Below are 18093 nucleotides of genomic sequence, written 5' to 3'. Positions count from 1 at the left end.
TTATCAATGATATTGATGAAGGTATATCAGGCTTAGTATTGAAGTTTGCAGATGATACAAAGGTTGGCAGGGTTGTTAATGACAGTAATGGCAGTGTGCTACTGCAACAGGATCTAGATAATTTGGGCAGATGGGTTAAGAAGTGGCAACTGAAGTTTAACCTTGACAAATGCAAAGTACTGCATATGGGTAGAAGTAACTCCAGAGAAACATAACAACTGTGTGATACTACACTTAAGGAGGTAGAAAATGAAAAAGACCTGGGAGTAATTGTGCAATCAGATATGAAGTTTTCTGAGCAATGCAAACAGGCTGCCAGGGCAGGTCATGGGGTTTTGTCAATGATATATAGGAATTTTGCTAGCAGGGAAAAGGAGGTGATTGTCCCTGTATAAGGCAATGGTGAGGCCACGCCTTGCGTACAGGTCTGGAGGCCTCATTTTAAGAAAGATTTGCTTGAGCGTGTACAGAGAAGGGCAACAAGATTGGTGAGGGGAATGAAGGGATCCTCTTACCAAGAGAGGCTTAAGTTCTACAAATTGCAGTGGCTGGAGACTAGGCACCTGCACGGTGATCTGATTGAGGTGTTAAAGGCCTTGAATGAAATTTGTCTTTGGCCAGCGGCTGGTTAATTGCTGGAACACACTTACATCTGGTGTTGTGGAAGTTGATAGGTTGAATAAATTTAAGGAGGAACTGGACAGGCATTTGGAGGGAATGGTATGATTTTTTTTTTTTTTTTTTGGCTGATGCTGCATAAGCTCATACACTTGCTTTCTTGCATCACATGCCACTACTACTGTTACTGCTAATACTAGCTGTATGTGCCATGCTGTTGTAGTAGATGTTAATGGCTGAAACAGTTACTTTCTACACACAGATAGATGTTAAACTGTTTTCAACTCTTGTAAGATAAATGGCCCATATAAAGCCTAAAACACCCTGAGATGAAGTGCCTGTTTCTTTTTTCTGTTTCAAGACCAGGAACTCTGAGAAGTAAGATGATGTTGCAGAGACATTTGAAAACATTTGCCTAAGAGTACTGAAGTTGGATCTGCAACAGGATGTCCATGATATTCTAGGATCAAATAGAAGTGTGATGTATATTTTCCCTTCATTTTACAGATTCTGTCCAAGACAGCCATATGGCTGGTCAAATGAGTATTAGAAGAGAAAGAAAAATGGATCCATGATTCCTTTTGGCTCTGGAATTGGACAAAATGTGCTTTAGAATGTATATGCTTAAAGGTTACATTGTTACTGTGGTGTTTTAGGTGCATTACCTCAAGGACCATATTGTGTATTATATCAACACTACAAGTGTAGTCAAGGGACATCCCTACACCCTTCACAATGTATAAGGGATGGAGAGAATCAAGCAATTCTTAGAACTGGTATATGTGCACTTCTCTATTCTCAACACTTTATGAACTAGCAGCAATACCTGATATCATCAAACTCCACAAAATAAGAAATTAAGAAAACACCATACCAAAGGCAAGCATGTGACAGTTTTGTTTTGTGAGAGGAGGACCCACAATTCACTTACTATTTTGCTACTCAGCAGTGTTAAATAGTAATAAAAGTCTAAATATATGCAAAAAAAAACTTAACAGATAAAAAGCAATATTTCTCAAAGACAAATTTATCATTACCATTAAACTCTCCAAAGATCGTACATGGCCTAAAGCCAAGGACACATACAGGAACATGACACAATAACTAATGATGACAGTTTTCACATCAGATTGACTTTCCCTGTTGAGCTCATCTTCAATTGACCTCTGAAATTAAAATGTGAAAAAAAAAAAAAAAAAATCAGCTAATCTTGCAACATTAAACAATAGAGAGAAAGAGCTCACTTCATTTAATAGTTTCATATAATAGGCTTCCACAATGTAGCATATTATTTAGAAAGGTCTGTACTCAAGTTCTATCAATGATGAAAGAATATTTTCTAGAGCTTTAAGCAAAACTAAGTTAGTTGATCTCAGCCAAGTTTTTCTTTTAGTAACTCTCAATGATTTTCAACCCATGAACATGCACAAAAAAAAAAAAAAACCTTAGAATACAAATAAACAATTACAGACATTCACACTGCTCTTCTCTACTAAGCTAGCCTGTTGGCTAGACACATGTGGAAAAGTGAAAATAAATAAAAATCTGTTATTAACATGTTTCTATAAGTTTGTTATTAACATAAGAATATTAACATATATTTTTAAATAAATAAACAACAGAACCTTAGAAGTATTCCATTAAAGATCACCATGGTTCTTACAATTTTAAAAATAAATATATTAGGAAAATCAAGCATTCGTACAATGAATATCACACAGAAAATCAATTACGTGAGCAAGGGTCATGCACATAACTGCCAACTTTTAGAAATTGAAAATACATTGAAATTTTTAATGCGGATCCTCTTTCTGCCAGGAAAGATAAAATAAACTAATTTTCTGTTTATACTCCGGGATGACCAAATGGTCAGGAGTTCACAAGATAGACAGAATACAAAAAACAGCACTGTAATCAGCAGTCACGGGCTTGAACCCCAGTCACTGAAGGTACGTGTACTTATGCACCCGTGTGTGCTTGACCACTCGGTTAGAGGGGCCATTACATTTCTTCCAAATGAATAATAATTAATGCATTTCACAGAGCACCAAGGAAATTATGTCATTATGTATTTTAAAGTTCTGTTCCATTTATGTTCTAAAATTATTATTTACTTATTAATCCTCCCCCTCACACACAGTCTTAGTAATATTGCTTTTTCTTTTTTTTTTAATTCCTTTCATTTCATTCTAATCCAGTTGAAAAGGAATTTAAAAAAAAAAAGCATGACAGCTTTTCGTGTTAAAAGTGATCCCTTCTAGAAAACTTAGGTAAACATCATTTCATTACAGAATAAAATGATGTTCTTACTTTTATACAACGGTTATAGTTCATAAGCAATGCCACTTGGGCAACAAAATTGTTTTTAACCGAATTAGCATCATAAAGTTACATATATTGCTAACAGACATTTTAAAACACAAACATGCTAAAATAAAAGTTTGTCTATTAGAGATCTGAAGTTATGAATAGTCAAACTTATGTCCATTTCTGATAACAGTCAGTGATTGAGTTCCTTTTCAAGTCAGGAGAAAACTCAGCTGTCCAGATTCATGAAAAACTAAGGAAAGTATACAGATCAGACACTACTGATATAAGTGTTTGTTGATGGTTGCAAGCTTTAAAGGAGGAGGTAGTGACCAGTAAAGGAGCAGAAGACCAAAGTCTGTGCACATTGAAGGAAAACACTAAGCTTTTGGATGAAATTATTCAAAAAGACAGGACACGTTGTTGTCCTGTCTTTACAATGTCCTCACTTTCCAAAAGCATATCAACAGCTGCAGTGCGATGGGGGTGTGGCATTATCATCCATAAACATGAACTTGGGGCCAATGGCACCTCAGAACAGACGCACATGGGGAAGGATTACCTTGGTACAGTAGCGTGCACCGGTTACAGTACGGCATTCCAGTATCTGGAGTTGTGTACGTCCATCCAAGATTACACCTCCCCAGATGAGAACACCTCGACCACCATATCGATCCCTTTCAATGTTTGCAGAGTGATACCATGTGTCAACCTCTCACCAGGGCGCCTCCGCAGCCAGGTGGGAAGGAGCAGCAGTGCGTAGCACACGCTTCTTGATTAGACCGGGGTTTGATCCCGTCACCTCCAAATACGGAGGATGCGGAAAGGTCAGGGAATGACCACCGCATATCCCGGAGCAATATGGCCTTAGTTGCTAATGCTCCTAAAAACCAAAATAATAACAAATAACAACCTCTCACCAGATTAGCTGATGTCCAGAATTGCTGCTGAGAATGAATCTACTCTCATCAGTAAAGAGTACCTTACCCCATTGCGCTGCTGTCCAGTCCTTGTGTTCGATGCACCACTGTAAACGGTGTCTCTGATGGGCAGGTGTTAAAGGGACACAGAATACTGGCCATCGGGCAAACAGTTCACCTTTGTGGAGTCGCCTGGCCACAGTAAACCACAATATCCTGCATCCTGTGCAGCTGGTTTGCAATGGATCCCGCTGTCTGATGTCAGTCCCTCTTGGCCTGTAGGAGTATATAGTGGTCATGATTGGGCGTTGTTTTTCGTGGACGACCACGCACGTGAGACGATACTATGGGTGATACCGAACTCTGAAGTCACACTCCTAGCACTTCGACCTTCTTCGAGCTTCCACATTATTCAACCCCGGGTAAAGTCATCCAGATGTTGTCTACTGGCCATTTCGTTGTCTGTGGCACTGTATGAAACCAATCGAACGTCTGTAACAATCATGCTCACCATTTCGATAATTTTCACATAACTGCTGCTTTTATCTGTTTATGTGAGCCCTCTCATCACGATTCAAATTTTTGCATGTGCACCAGCTTTCTACTGAACGGTCACAGTTATGCAAATCACCACAGACTGTTTCATTTGATTTTGTGGTTGTAACCTGTTATAATAACTAATTGCTTAGTTAATATTTGTAAAAAGCACAGGACCACCTTGGCCTCCAGAGTCTAAACAGCATCAGAAAACACTAAGACTGTAGAATTTTATAAAACTGATCAAAGAGATTAATTTCTCTACACCTTTTTATTGGAATTTGTTTAAAGATTAATGACAAAATCCAAAAATTGCCTTGAGATTAACTGAAAGAAATTATATTAGAAATTATATTAGATGTTTCAAGAAAGAACAACAATTATGAGTTGACAATTAACACATCTCTCCATTACTTTAGAAACAGTTGAAAAGAAATTTCCATGAAGAAGAACTCTTTATTGTACACATAAGACAACACACCATACTCAAAACCCTTCATGGCTTAAAGTCAGGGGTTTACAAGAAAGGATAGCACAACATAATAAACAAGGATGAAAAAACAAAAAAACAGTATTATTACTAATATACAACTGTATGATTGATTGGAGCAAAAAAATTACAAACTTACACATGAAAATATATATATAACAGCGTGTTGGCAAGTAAAATTATTTTCTAGGAAGACGTCCTTTTATAGTGCAGGATAGTCATCTGAACAGGCACAGTAAGATTGGAACAATGGAGTGATGGAGAGGTCCTCAAGAGCAGGTTCTAATGTCCTGTGATGCAGGTTTGAAAGGAAATCAATGGAGTAAGTTTTGCCTATATTTTTTACAGACTGCAAACTTGTAGGGGTCACTGTCCAAGAAGTGTATAGCAGTGCAGCATTTGCATTGGTAGGAACCGATTGGATAACTTTAACCGGTTTCGGATGGCCTAAAGGACTGGGTTGGCCCCGCAGTTAGCCTGGAAATCTGGTTCGGAAATAATGCCAACCATCATTTTGACAACAAAGATGAGTTTTATCTTGTGAATGATGGTAAAAAGACATCTGATGTTAAGAGCTGCCACCATTTGGGTGGTCCTTAGTGCAGGGAGAAGCCAAAATTTCCATATGGCCCATTTCAAAAGCAAAGAATTCCCCCGCGAAAATCTGTCTAAGATGCCTTGTAGCAGTTGAAGTCCAAACTTCGGCGGCATAGAGAATGACTGGATATACACAATTCTTAATGTATCTGCACACAACAGCTTGGTCATGGATGTGTGAAAGTTGTTGCTTAAGCATCCACCGGAGTCGTCAGAACTTTATCTGCAGGTGGTCTGTATGTGGTAGAAAGGAGCGCTTTTGGTTAAAAATAATGACCAGATTGGTATGTTGTTGGACAACAGAAATCGCAGATCCTCTTAAGATGGATTGCATCATTGTTGGGTTCAATTTGAGTGAGAATGTCAACTGTTTCGACTTCTCAGAATTGATGTGAAGACTGAAAATGAAGAGGAAGGCTTTGAGGTTCTAGATTTTCTGCAGAATTAAGGAACTGATATAGTCAGCAGTGTCTCCAGAGTTGATAGGAGTGACAGTTTTACGTCATCAGCAAAGGTGATAATGTGTCAGTTCACCACGACGGCACAAGAACTGTCGAGAACAAGATACCAGACCCCACCTTGTGGGACTCCAGCTGTAATAGTCCTGGTGTAGTGCAGATTGCCATCACGAACAATAATAGTCTTATTCTCAAGCTACAGTTAAAACAAACCAGTTTATAAGGTGTAGCCTCTATTTTACTGATCATTTTATTTCTAATATAATAAATGCTGGCTTATCAAATGCTAACTTTACAAGATCCAAAATTATCAACTTACATTTTTAAAAGACTTATCAAAGAAAAAAATGAATAATTTCATAACAGAAAAAAAAAAAAAAATTTTTTTTCTGTTTATACTTCCAAACAGCCATATACACTAAATTGGCTTTGCAATGGCAACACCAACTTGTATAAGAATGGACTAGTCTGTGACATTGGTGAAGGCGCAAAGTCAGGAATGAATAAAGTTAAACATTAAAAACAAACTTGACAATTTAATAGTAACAAAAAAGCTGTATTTCTGAATGTATGCCATTGTTTATAAATAAAATATGCTTTCAAAACAACACTCTAAACAAACTTTTTTTTACCTTTATGTAAACGTATTTTGTCATTTTAATTATTTATGATTTTAAAGTTGATATTTAAGTAAAATATAGCAGAAATTACTAATTATATATGCATATACTAGAAAATGAAGCAGAATTTATTTATAAAAAAAGAAATACAAATAATGATTCTTCTGAAATAATTTTCAGTGATATTCATTAGATTGGATTTCAATACAAGGAAAGAAACCCCAAGAAGTTTATTGAAACAGAATTTTACTATATTAAATTGTTACCTTTCAAGAAATCAAAACACAGTCATTTCGACATTACATACAGTGTAATGAACAAGCACGCCTCAAAAATTTCTTTCTATATACAGGGTGTTTCAATTAAGAAGCACCAGGATCTATTTTGCTTATTTTTAGATTTAGACTAAAAAAAAAAAAAGAAGTAGAGTGCAGCCATTATCAACCCACTGCAGGATGGAAGCCTCCTCAACAATTCATGCTGAGGGAAATGGACCATAATCTGCCACGCTGGTCCAGTGCGGGTTGGCAGATTGATCAGCAGTCAGGGGCTTGAATCCCAGTCTACTCAAAGAGTGTGTGCTACTGCACTCCCGCTCTTGACCACTCGGCTACAGAAGCTGTGTGTAATGCGGTCAGCAATGCAGGTACGGAGGTGATTGGTGTATCCAGACGCCTAATATGCCTTTCCATAGTGTCCCACAAGTGCTCTATGGGATTGATATTGGGGGAAGTTCGGAGGCTGATCGATACGCTGGAAGTCACAACTGTGTTCCTCAAAGCATTCCTGCACAACAAGTGCCCGATGGCTCGGCGCATTTTTCCCGTGAGTTATTGCCAGTTTTCAGTCGGCACAGCGTGCACATTAGACTAATTGTCATCTTAATCTTTATTGCCATATTTGTGCTGAAATTTTTGAATTTAATGGTAAAATTGTACCAAGTATTACTATTCAGATTTTAGGATTTCTAAATTAAAATTTTTCATGATCAGCTGCTTTTTTCTAAATTAGAGAGTTTTGCTCCATCTTAGTTTAGTCTAAAAACATCATCACTGAACTTCTGAAATGAATATAAACCAATTTTTTTTAAAGTAAAAAATAAAACAAACGCAATGAGTGTATATGTTTGCTTTTCAGTAAGCAATTTTAGCTGTGTAAAATAGCTGGTTGTAGAGAACATTTTGTATCACATCTCTTCATCCTACAACTGTTAAGTTATCATTAAAGAACCATGCTAAAAAAAAGTTGCACAAGTTAGGTCAGAATGTGCATGTGTCTGCAATTCTGCCCAGACACATTAAAAGGGATTATATGCTGAAGCCTTATGAATTAATACAAAATTTGAGGGAATCTTCAAGGCCCTAGACATGGAAAGATTTTTATCAATCTGGCCCACACTTGTAGGTAGAAGAAATCTTATTTTTTTTTCTTTCTTTCTTTCTTTTTTTTTTTTTTTTTTTTTTGTAGAGATGGTATTCATTTGAACAAAGGTGGTGAAGGGATTTTTGCCATTATCATTCTGAATACCTTAAGAGTTCAGGGAAACTGCTAGTTAGGGTGGAGAAAAGTAATACTGATACACATTCATTTGATGATATGGGTCAAAGGAATAGTTGCACTCACCTCAAGAATTCTTGTATGTTGCTGCAAAAGCTGATGTTGGCAAGATGTTTTGAGGGTAGCAAAATTTCAAATGATCAGGAAGATATAGCTAGGGAAACAAGCCTAAATAACTTCAAGGGGTGTGTAAGGATAGTAAATTATAGAAGAATACTTAGTCTTAATGGACTATTGTAATGTTAGGAACATTGTCAATAAAATGGCTGAATTTCAACTCCTGGTTAGTACAACTAATGCTGACATAACAGGGTGAACAGAAATGTAGTGCCACCTAGAATTGGGCGCCTCCATAGCCAGGTGGGCAGGAGCAGCAGTGCACAGCACACGCTTCTTGATTAGACTGGGGTTCGAGCCTGTGACCACCAAATATGGAGGATGCGGAAAGATCAGGGAATGACCACTGCACATCCCCGGAGCAATATGGCCTTAGTTGCTAATGCTCCTAAAAACCAAATAACAACAACAGCCACATAGAAATTAGGAATGACAAGTTCCACTATGGTCTGTATAATGTATTCAGGAAAGCTAGGGAAGGTAGAAGGGGGTGGTGGGGTCAGGCTTCTTATCAAAAGCAGCTTCAATACAAAAAAGAGCTTTTGCTGTGTCTGCCAGCACAGAATCTGTATAGTGTGAGTTAGTTGGAAGCAAGGTATAATGAGAGTGGGACTAATCTACAGACCAGAAGATTGTGAAGAGTATGATGAACATCTCTACATGCAGATGGAATGGGCAAGCAAGTGCAAAACAAATTTGGGTGACTTCAATCTGTTCCTAATTGATTGGAATAAGTGGGAGGGAAACTCATTATGGGAAAATTTTTTTTAAAATAAACTAGATGATTATTACAGGCAACCGCCATATAACACGGTACGTCTACAACATGGTTTCACTCTAACACGAGATAAATTGCAGCAATTCTCGCACAACACGGTATTTATATAACACAGTTAGAAAATTTTGGTAAACCTCAAATAACAGGGTATTTTTGACCTTTTTTGCGAGGAAAATCCTGCTATTATGTTGGATGTAATTTTTCGTTTCCACTCTTTTTGAATCCCCGCTCGCTAATCAAAAAAAAAAAAAAAAAAAAAAAAAGAGAAATCCCTGTATTTTATTTTGTTGAGAAACTCCCGTGCTACGTTCTGTGCTATTGAACTTGTGCTTGTTGAATTTGTGGAAAAATCTAGATTTCAAATTTTTATTACTATTGGATAGCAACACTAGGCCATCCAAAAGATTTAAGTCATCCAAAAGTTGAAGTTATATTCCTACACCACAGTTGTATTGGGTTAATACAACTTCTTTCATTCAGCCATTACATTAAGGCATTATATCCACCTTTAAAACTCATTCCATCAGAAAATTGTTACAATGGATTTTGGAAAATTGATTCTGAATCTATTGAAGTAATGGAGGCAGGGAAACATTTCTCAATTGTGGACTGTATCAGAATTATAGCTTTATTGCTGAAAGAAGTAAAACTGTCAACATTATATGCATGTGGAAAAATGTATGGCCAAAGTGCATTCATTCAGGAAATATGATCAAATGGGCAAAAAATGGAATTGGTGCAATAGTAGAACTTGCTACATCAGGAGGAGGGGAAGGTTTTGATGATATGACTACTGAAACCCTTGTGGGTAGCACAGTTGATAGAATCATCCTCCTCCCCATGCCAGCTGGAAAAGACCAGAGTTCGAATCCCGTTGATGAAGTTTATGGGTCTTTTTCACAAAGTGGCTGAGTTAGTCGGGCTCGGGTAGCATGTTTCCCCCCCCTCCCCCAGAAACTCAGGTTTTTCGTCCAGATAAACAGAAAATCAACCTCAGGACACACACACAATTTATAGACAATATACAAAGAGTAACATGGCCTTAGTCGTCAATGCTCCTAAAAAAATAAAAAAGATATGATTACCGAAGACATTCGAGAATTACTGGTAGAAAAATAAGCCGGTGTAGCGGATTTGGTGCAAATGGCATTGGAGGTCAAATCAATTCAGATGATGATATTGCAGATGAAAATTCTAAACATCCAAATTTTACCCTAAAAAGCATAGAGGAAGGCATAAAGTTAGCCAAGCAATTAGAATCTTATTTTTTGAATACAGGTTCTTGAATGAAAGGAGCCCAAAGTTCAAAAGAGAGCTTCAAAAATGCTTAGTTCCATACAATGAAATTGACAAAGATTTATCAAGCAAAAGCGAACAAACCCAGATTAATGATTTTTTTAAAGAGAGTAGAAGATACACGAAATCTAGAATGGTGTATTTTTGTTTGTTTTGTTAAAATCTAGTTAACTAAATAGTGTATTTTTGTTAGCTTTGTAATTTTTCTTAGTCTCGTATAACACGGTTTCGTACAATACGACATTTTACAGGAACCTAATAACCATGTTATACGAGGGTTACCTGTATTTATACTAGCATGTTAGAGATAATACTAGGGGTGAGAATATTCCTGACCTCATCATTACTCACAAATCAGATGGCTTCACAGGGCTTAAAGTACTGGAACCATTGGCAGATAGTGTTCACGCAATCGTTAGTTTGAAGATGGAGAAAGACATTACAGTAGTTAAAGGTAAATGGCACAGGTTTTAATTTTAAAAGAGGGAACTTTGACAGTTCAAAGCACTATACATCATCTATTAATTCGGCAGATTGCAGAGTGATGGTGAATATATTTGAATTGTGGAATACCTTTAAAGCAAAAATCACAAAAGCCATGAATGCATACATACAATCAAGAAAATATTGCACAAGGAGAATGCCAAAATGGATGAATGCAAAGCTGGCCAATCAAATAGAGCAGAAAAAGATAGCACGGGATAGTTATAGAATGACAAAAAGTACCGAAGCCTAAAAGGTACAAGTTGATCTGCAATAGTACCACAAATAAGGTGAGAGATGCCAAGGCTGTGTATGAGAAAGCACTAGTAAGAGATTAAAGAATGGGGACAAGGAATTTTTCATGTATGTGAATAAGAAAAACGAAGAAGGCAAATCAGATAGAATCCACGTGCACTGGGTGTGAGAAAGCCTTAAATAACCCAGCTGATGTGGATGAAATGAACTGAATAGGTACTTTGCATCTGTTTTTTATTAGAGGGTATTAGAGGATATTAGAGCTGGAAAAGGAATTAGAAAATGTGAATTGGAATATCATCGGTTTGGCTGAAACAAGAAGAAGAAATGAATCACTTATAAGTTTATCAAGTGGAAATCTGCTGTACACCAATGGAAACAGTGAAAGGAGTGAAGGTGGAGTTGGGTTTCTGGTCCATAAAGATTTTAAAAACAACATTTTGGAATTCAAAAGTACATCACCAAGAGTGTCAAGACTAATACTCAAGATTTCTAAGAGATACAAGCTAAAGATTATAATGATTTATGCACCAACATCGAGCCATGATGATGAAGAGGTTGAAGAAATGTACACTGAAATTGAGAGTCTTCTAGATGAGCAGAAAACCCACTACACTATTATTATTATGGGAGACTTCAATGCTAAGGTTGGAAAAAGACAAAACAGCGCAGAAAGGGGAACTATAGGAAATTTTGGAATTGGTGAAAGAAATGAAAGAGGTGAAAGACTTGTGGAATTTGTAGAATCTCAAGGACTGTCAGTAATGAACACTTTTTTCAAAAAAAGGGCGAACAGAAAGTGGACATGGAAGAGTCCAAATGGATTAACTACTAATGAAATCGACTTCATCCTCACTAACAGAAGATATATTGTGAATGATGTTACCGTCCTGAATAAGGTAAATGTTGGAAGTGATCACAGAATGGTAAGATGTACACTAGATATAGATGTAGGAAAGGAAAAAACTGACTCGAGTAAATAATACAAAGGTCTTTGAGATAACAGAAGAGGAGAAAAAGCAGTAGGTACTGGAACTTAAGAACAAGTTTGAGCTTCTGCAGACTGCTGATGACCAAGATATCGACGAGGAATATTACAACTTTTTGAAAGTGATAAAGCCCAAGAAACCTATAGGGAAAAAGAAATCTAAAGAAGAAAAAATTAGTCAAGAAACACTTTTCATGATGAACAAACCGAAGACGACAAATGAAAAGCAAGAAAAACACTGACAGGGAGAAAATTGAGTATACTGAGTTATGCAAAGCCATTAGAAAGAAACTCAGAGAGGACATAAGAAGATTTAACACAAGAAAAGTAGAACAAGCATTAAGGGAAAACAAAGGATTTAAATCAGCAGCCATGAGCAGTAATACAGAAAGACAAATGATACTGAAACTGAAGAATAGCGATGGTGTACTTATAAACAGCAGAGAAGGCATAATTCAAATAGCAGAAGACTACTATAGAGAATTATACAAGGAGCAGGGGAATGATGCCAGCAGTGGGGAAGATGGATTGCAAAGTAGCAACGCATACGATATACTCAATATTCTTCCTGATGAGAGAGAACATGCATTGAAGAAAATGAAGAATCAGAAAGACCCGGGGGGAAGATGAAGTTACTGTAGAGTTGTTAAAATTGGGAGGAAGAGACATAACACAAAAACTGGCAAGGCTCTTCAAAAAGTGCATTAGAAAAGGCGTGACGCCTAAGCAGTGGAATAATGCAATCATAGTTTTGCTGCATAAGAAAGGAGATAAATCAGAAATTGGAAATTATAGACCAATTAGCTTGTTATCCCACATCTACAAGTTGTTCACAAGGGTCATTACTAACAGATTAGTGGATTATGAAAAGGCATTTGACTCCATTAGAGCATAAGGCAATGTTTTGGGCACTGGAAAGACAAGGCATTGATACCCCATATATTATGATTTTGAAGAAAATATATGAGAGTGCTACCTCCTTTATTAGACTAAACAAAGACAGTAGGAAATTTAAAATTGAGAAAGGAGTTCGACAAGGAGACACAATATCTCCGAAGCTGTTTACTGCTGCCCTTGAGGAAGCTTTCAGAAGATTAGACTGGTCACAGAAAGGAGTCAATGTGAACGGAGAGTACCTAAACCATTTACGATTTGCAGATGACATTGTGATTTCAAAGAATTAGAGGAAAATCTTAATCAGTTATGCACAGTTAGTAAGGATTTTGGACTAAAGATGAATATGGATAAAACAAAAGTAATGATGAACAAGTATGCGACAGAAAGGAAAATAATGATTGAAGGAGCAGTAATTGAAAAGGTGGATTCATATACTTATCTGGGACAAGTTATTAGCTGTAATAATGATAAATGGCTGGAAGTCAAGAGAAGAATAAAGTTTGGATGGATAGCATTCAGGAAATATAGTCACATACTGAAGAGCAATATCCCAGTTTGTCTGAAACGTAAAATAATGAACCAATGTATACTCCCCACCATGACTTATGGAAGTGAAACTTGGACACTCACCAAAAGAATGGAAGAGAAGCTGAGAACTACACAGTGAAGAATGGAACGAATCATATTGGGAATCAGACTATTAGATAAAAAGAGAAACACATGGATTAGGCAACAAATTCAAGTAAAGGACATTCTTATCAAAACTAAAGAACTAAAATGGTCTTAGGCAGGACACATAGCTCGAAGACATGATGACAGATGGACTAAGAAAATAACAGAATGGTATCCAAGAGGAGCTAGAAGAAAACCTGGAAGACAAAGGCGGAGATGGATAGATGAAATTCATGAGTTTGTGGGTAGTAAATGGATGGCCAGTGCTCAAAAGAGAAAGAACTGGAAAGTTGCTGGAGAGGCCTTCATCCTGCAGTGGATTGAAAATGGCTGATGATGATGATCTGTTTTTACTTATGAAAGACCCTTCATACTGAGAAAGAGCTGTGCAAGTGAGGCTGAGCCATATGAAATTAGTGATTTCGAAATTACGACTGTTTATTAGAAAAGCTTTCAAGGATAAAGGCAAGGAAAGCTCCCAGAATAGATAGCATATACCCAGTAATTTTGGGGGAGGCTGCCAGGGAGTGTATTGAACCATTGAGGTTAATTAAGGTTGCATCTTTGGGCTCGGGAGAGATTTCTTTGAATTTGAGAAGTGCCAATGTATCACCAATACATAAAGGCTGTTCTAAGAGTGAGGTCAGCGGTAACTACAGACCAGTTAGTCTGACTTCAGTGGAGGGGAAAATCTTAGAAGCAATCTAGAACATTTAGATACAGTCGGTCCTCGTATAACACGTGTTTGCATTACACAAATTCAATCATACACGATTTATAAATAGGGGAACGTTATCTTATATAACACGAACCGAATTCGCTTATGCACGATTCGCCTTTGTGTTTACAAGAAATGGCAGTCGAACGCGGAATCACCCCAACCGAACGCAACACGATAGGAATGAAGAAGATTCTGAAAATGTATTTATGTGTTTTATATCAGTGAAGGGGAAACACAATTCACCATAATAACGTAAAAACCAACACAATTCCAGCTATCGATATAATCGCAAATGCAATTAGATGGAGTTTACTACCAGTTTATAACAGGTTCCACTAGCAGAAACGCAACTGGAAATTGTTTTTATTGTTTTATGGTAGTAACCTCCAAAAATGTACTTTAGTAAAATGCGAGGTGTTAATTAATAGTGTATCTCGGCCTTTACGGTGTTCTTTATTCAGTTGCTACACGCGCGCAGCTTTGTTTATGTGTATCAAGCGTGCCTCCTCATTTTGTAATTGTGCTTTATTTCCTAAAAATTAGTAAAATACTTAAAAGGTGTGAAAAGGAAGCGTCCTGGCTAAGACACTGCAGATTCAGAGAGAGAAAAAAAAAAAAGCAATAACGATAAACAGAGGCGGACTGGGTCAAAAATTCTTACCCGGGAAAATTTGTAGTGGCCTCATACTACGGTTTATGGCCAAAATCACACCGGCCCACCGTGGTTTCCCCCGTAAGGCTTATGGCCAGTCCGCTTCTGTCAATAGAGAAAAAATATGAAATTGTGAAACGCTTTGAGCGAAATGAAAGACCATGTGATATTGCACGTGCTACAGACCTAAATGAGGCAACGCCGAGAATTACAAAGAATGCAGAGAAAATAAAAACAACTTTCATAGCGGAAACAACTCAAAGTGTAATTAAAATCCATTAAGTAAGACACAAAGAATTGGAAGAGATGGAACGGCTGTCATCTCTTTGGATAGAAAATCAAACAAAAAGCAAGTTTGCTTACGATAGAAGCTGCTTTGTTTATGTGTATCAAGCGTGATACACATAAGCAAAAGCATTAGCAATATTTTATTACGACTTACGTATTATAATTTATACTTACGTATTATAAAATACATAAGTATTTTATTACGCCTATTTTATTTAATATAATAATTTTTTTACGAATAAAATACGTATTTTATTCGTAAAAAATACTTTTTTAGTATTAAAAAATACTAAAAATACTTTATTATAATATAATATTATTTTTATTACGTATTTTAATCGTTATAAAATAAGTAAGTATTTTATAACGATTAAAATTACCCGATTATTTATTGTGTTTGGTAATGTTTTGGTTCCAAATGTGTGTTCAATCTTGGGTGGTCGGCACCTAACCCCACTTTTCCCGTAGGGCCTGTTGTTTATATTGCACGATTTTGCATTGCACGAGGATTTCTAGGAACGCAACTATCGTGCTATACAAGGACAGACTGTAGATATGACATTCTGAAGAACATACAAGGTTTTGTTGAGGGGAAATGTTAAATAAATTTGATGAATTTCAGGTATTGCTCAAAACATCAAAGGCAGATATTGTTGGGATATCAGAGACGTGGTGTCACACAGATATAAGGAATGCAGAACTGGAATTTGGGGAGTATAACGTCTACAGAAAGGATAGACAGGATAGGAAGGGAGGAGGGGTTATGCTATTAGTTAAGAAACACATAAAATCCAAGGAAGTGAAGCCAGTCGACATTGCTGGACAGTGCAGTGTCGAGTCAGTTTGGTGTGACATAAGCATGGGGAGATCAAAATTGAGAGTAGGAGTGTGCTATAGGCCTAATGACTCTGATGAGTATAATAAGAAACTGTACAGGGAAATAGAGTGGGCCAGTAAATCAGAGAGTCTTATAATGGGGGATTTTAATTTCCCAGATATTGACTGGAATTTGGGGGCTGGTCACTCACACACTAGCAAGGCTTTTGTGGATTTATTGGATGATTGTTTTCTACATCAGCATGTTAGGGAAGCAACTAGAGGGAGTAATACTCTTGATTTGATTATCAGTAGTGATTCTTCATGCATTAAGAATCTGCAGATAAATGAACCACTAGGTGGCAGTGATCACAGTGTGCTGAAGTGGGATTTACTCAAAGAGGTAACTACCATCAGGGGTAAAGGGAAGGGTTATTGCTTCCGTAAAGGCGACTACGATGGACTGAGACAGTATTTAAATTCTATACAGTGGGACCAACTGATGATGTTACCAACAGCAAATTCAAAATGGGAAGCATTCAAAGAACTTATCTTGGAAGCTACTAGGCTTTACATACCAACTAAGAAATATTGTTCAAGGTTTAGGCCAAAATGGATGTCAGATGAACTAATGAGACAGATGGCAGAGAAGAAAAAATGCATGGGATACATACAAATTAACACGTGACACAGAAGCCTATGATAGATACAAGTTGATCTGTAACCAAGTTACAAAGGAGGTTAGGCAGGCGAAGGCAGATTACGAGAAATCTTTGGCAAGGGATGCAAAGAAAAAGAGCAAAGAGTTCTTTACTTATGTAAACTCTAGAAGGAAGAGGATGAATCAGATTGGTCCACTTGATATCGATAGGTCAAGTGTTGATGATCCTGCTCAGGTAGCTAACAAACTAAATGAATATTTTGCATCGACATTCACACATGAGGAGTTATTCAGCGGGGGAGGGATGCCAGATGTGTATTCAACTCTGGCAGTAAGCTACAGAATCTTGTAATAACTGAGAGTAAAGTGGAGAAATTGTTGAAGATAAACACAAGAAAGGCACTTGGGGTGGATGGGATTGAATCCAGTTATATTAAAGGAGGCAGCAAAGGAAGTAAGCAAACCCTTAGCCATAATTATGAGAGCTTCCTTGGACTCAGGGGAGGTACCCACAGACTGGAGATGTGCAAATGTATCCCCAATTCACAAAGGGGGATCGAAGGGTGACACAATGACATCAATGGTTCAACTGTTGATTATCCTGCTCAGATAGCAAACAAACTGAATGAGTATTTTGCATCTACGTTCACACATGAGGAATTATTAAGGTTTAAAAATGGCAGAAGGTTATCAAATTGTAGCAGGATACTTAATGATTTTGTAATAACTGAGAGCAAATGTGGAGGAGAAATTGTTGAAGTTAAACATAAGAAAAGCACCTGGGGTGGATGGGATCTCTCCAGTTATATTAAAGGAGGTGACAAAGCAACTAAGCTAACCCTTAGCCATAATTATGAGAGCATCCTTGGACTCAGGGGAGGTTCCCACGGACTGGAGGTGTGCAAATGTATCCCCAATTCACAAAGGGGGATCGAAGGGTGACACAAGTAATTACAGACCAGTTAGTTTAACTTCTGTTCCTAGTAAAATAATGGAGTCACTGGTTAAAGATGCACTGCAGGATCATCTAGACAAGACTGCAGCAATAATTCAGACACAGCATGGGTTTGTTAAGGGAAAGTCTTGTCTGACAAATTTGATAGAATATTATGATGTGGTTACAAAGGAACTGGATGCAAAAAATAATTTTGATATCATATATTTGGATTTCAGGAAAGCTTTTGACACTGTTGCGCATGGAAGACTATTGTACAAATTGGAGCAGAATGGTATTAAGGGTAAGTTGCTACAATGGATAAAAGGATGGTTAAGTGGGAGAAGACAGAGGGTGGTAATCAATGGGTGCTGCTCTTCGTGGACTAATGTTATTAGTGGAGTCCCACAGGGTTCGGTGTTCGGTCCACT

At 37.2% G+C, this 18093-nt stretch overlaps 1 protein-coding gene across 2 annotated transcripts in view; it reads right to left on the bottom strand.

The window, feature by feature from the left end:
- LOC150083608 (NPC intracellular cholesterol transporter 1-like) overlaps nucleotides 1–18093 on the bottom strand; it is a 339105-nt gene that overhangs the window by 192942 nt on the left and 128070 nt on the right. For both annotated transcript variants that reach the window (XM_090378086.1, XM_090378087.1), the window contains exon 10: nucleotides 1656–1784. In XM_090378086.1, the coding sequence (XP_090234212.1) occupies nucleotides 1656–1784 (129 nt within the window). The remainder of the gene's footprint in view (nucleotides 1–1655; nucleotides 1785–18093) is intronic.

Source organism: Mastigoproctus giganteus, chromosome 7 (assembly GCF_048544385.1).
Source record: "Mastigoproctus giganteus isolate SK-2022 chromosome 7, ASM4854438v1, whole genome shotgun sequence".
NCBI classification, from domain to species: Eukaryota; Metazoa; Arthropoda; class Arachnida; order Uropygi; family Thelyphonidae; genus Mastigoproctus; species Mastigoproctus giganteus.
Note: the sequence above shows the minus strand (reverse complement) of the source record. Positions and strands in the feature narration are given on the sequence as shown.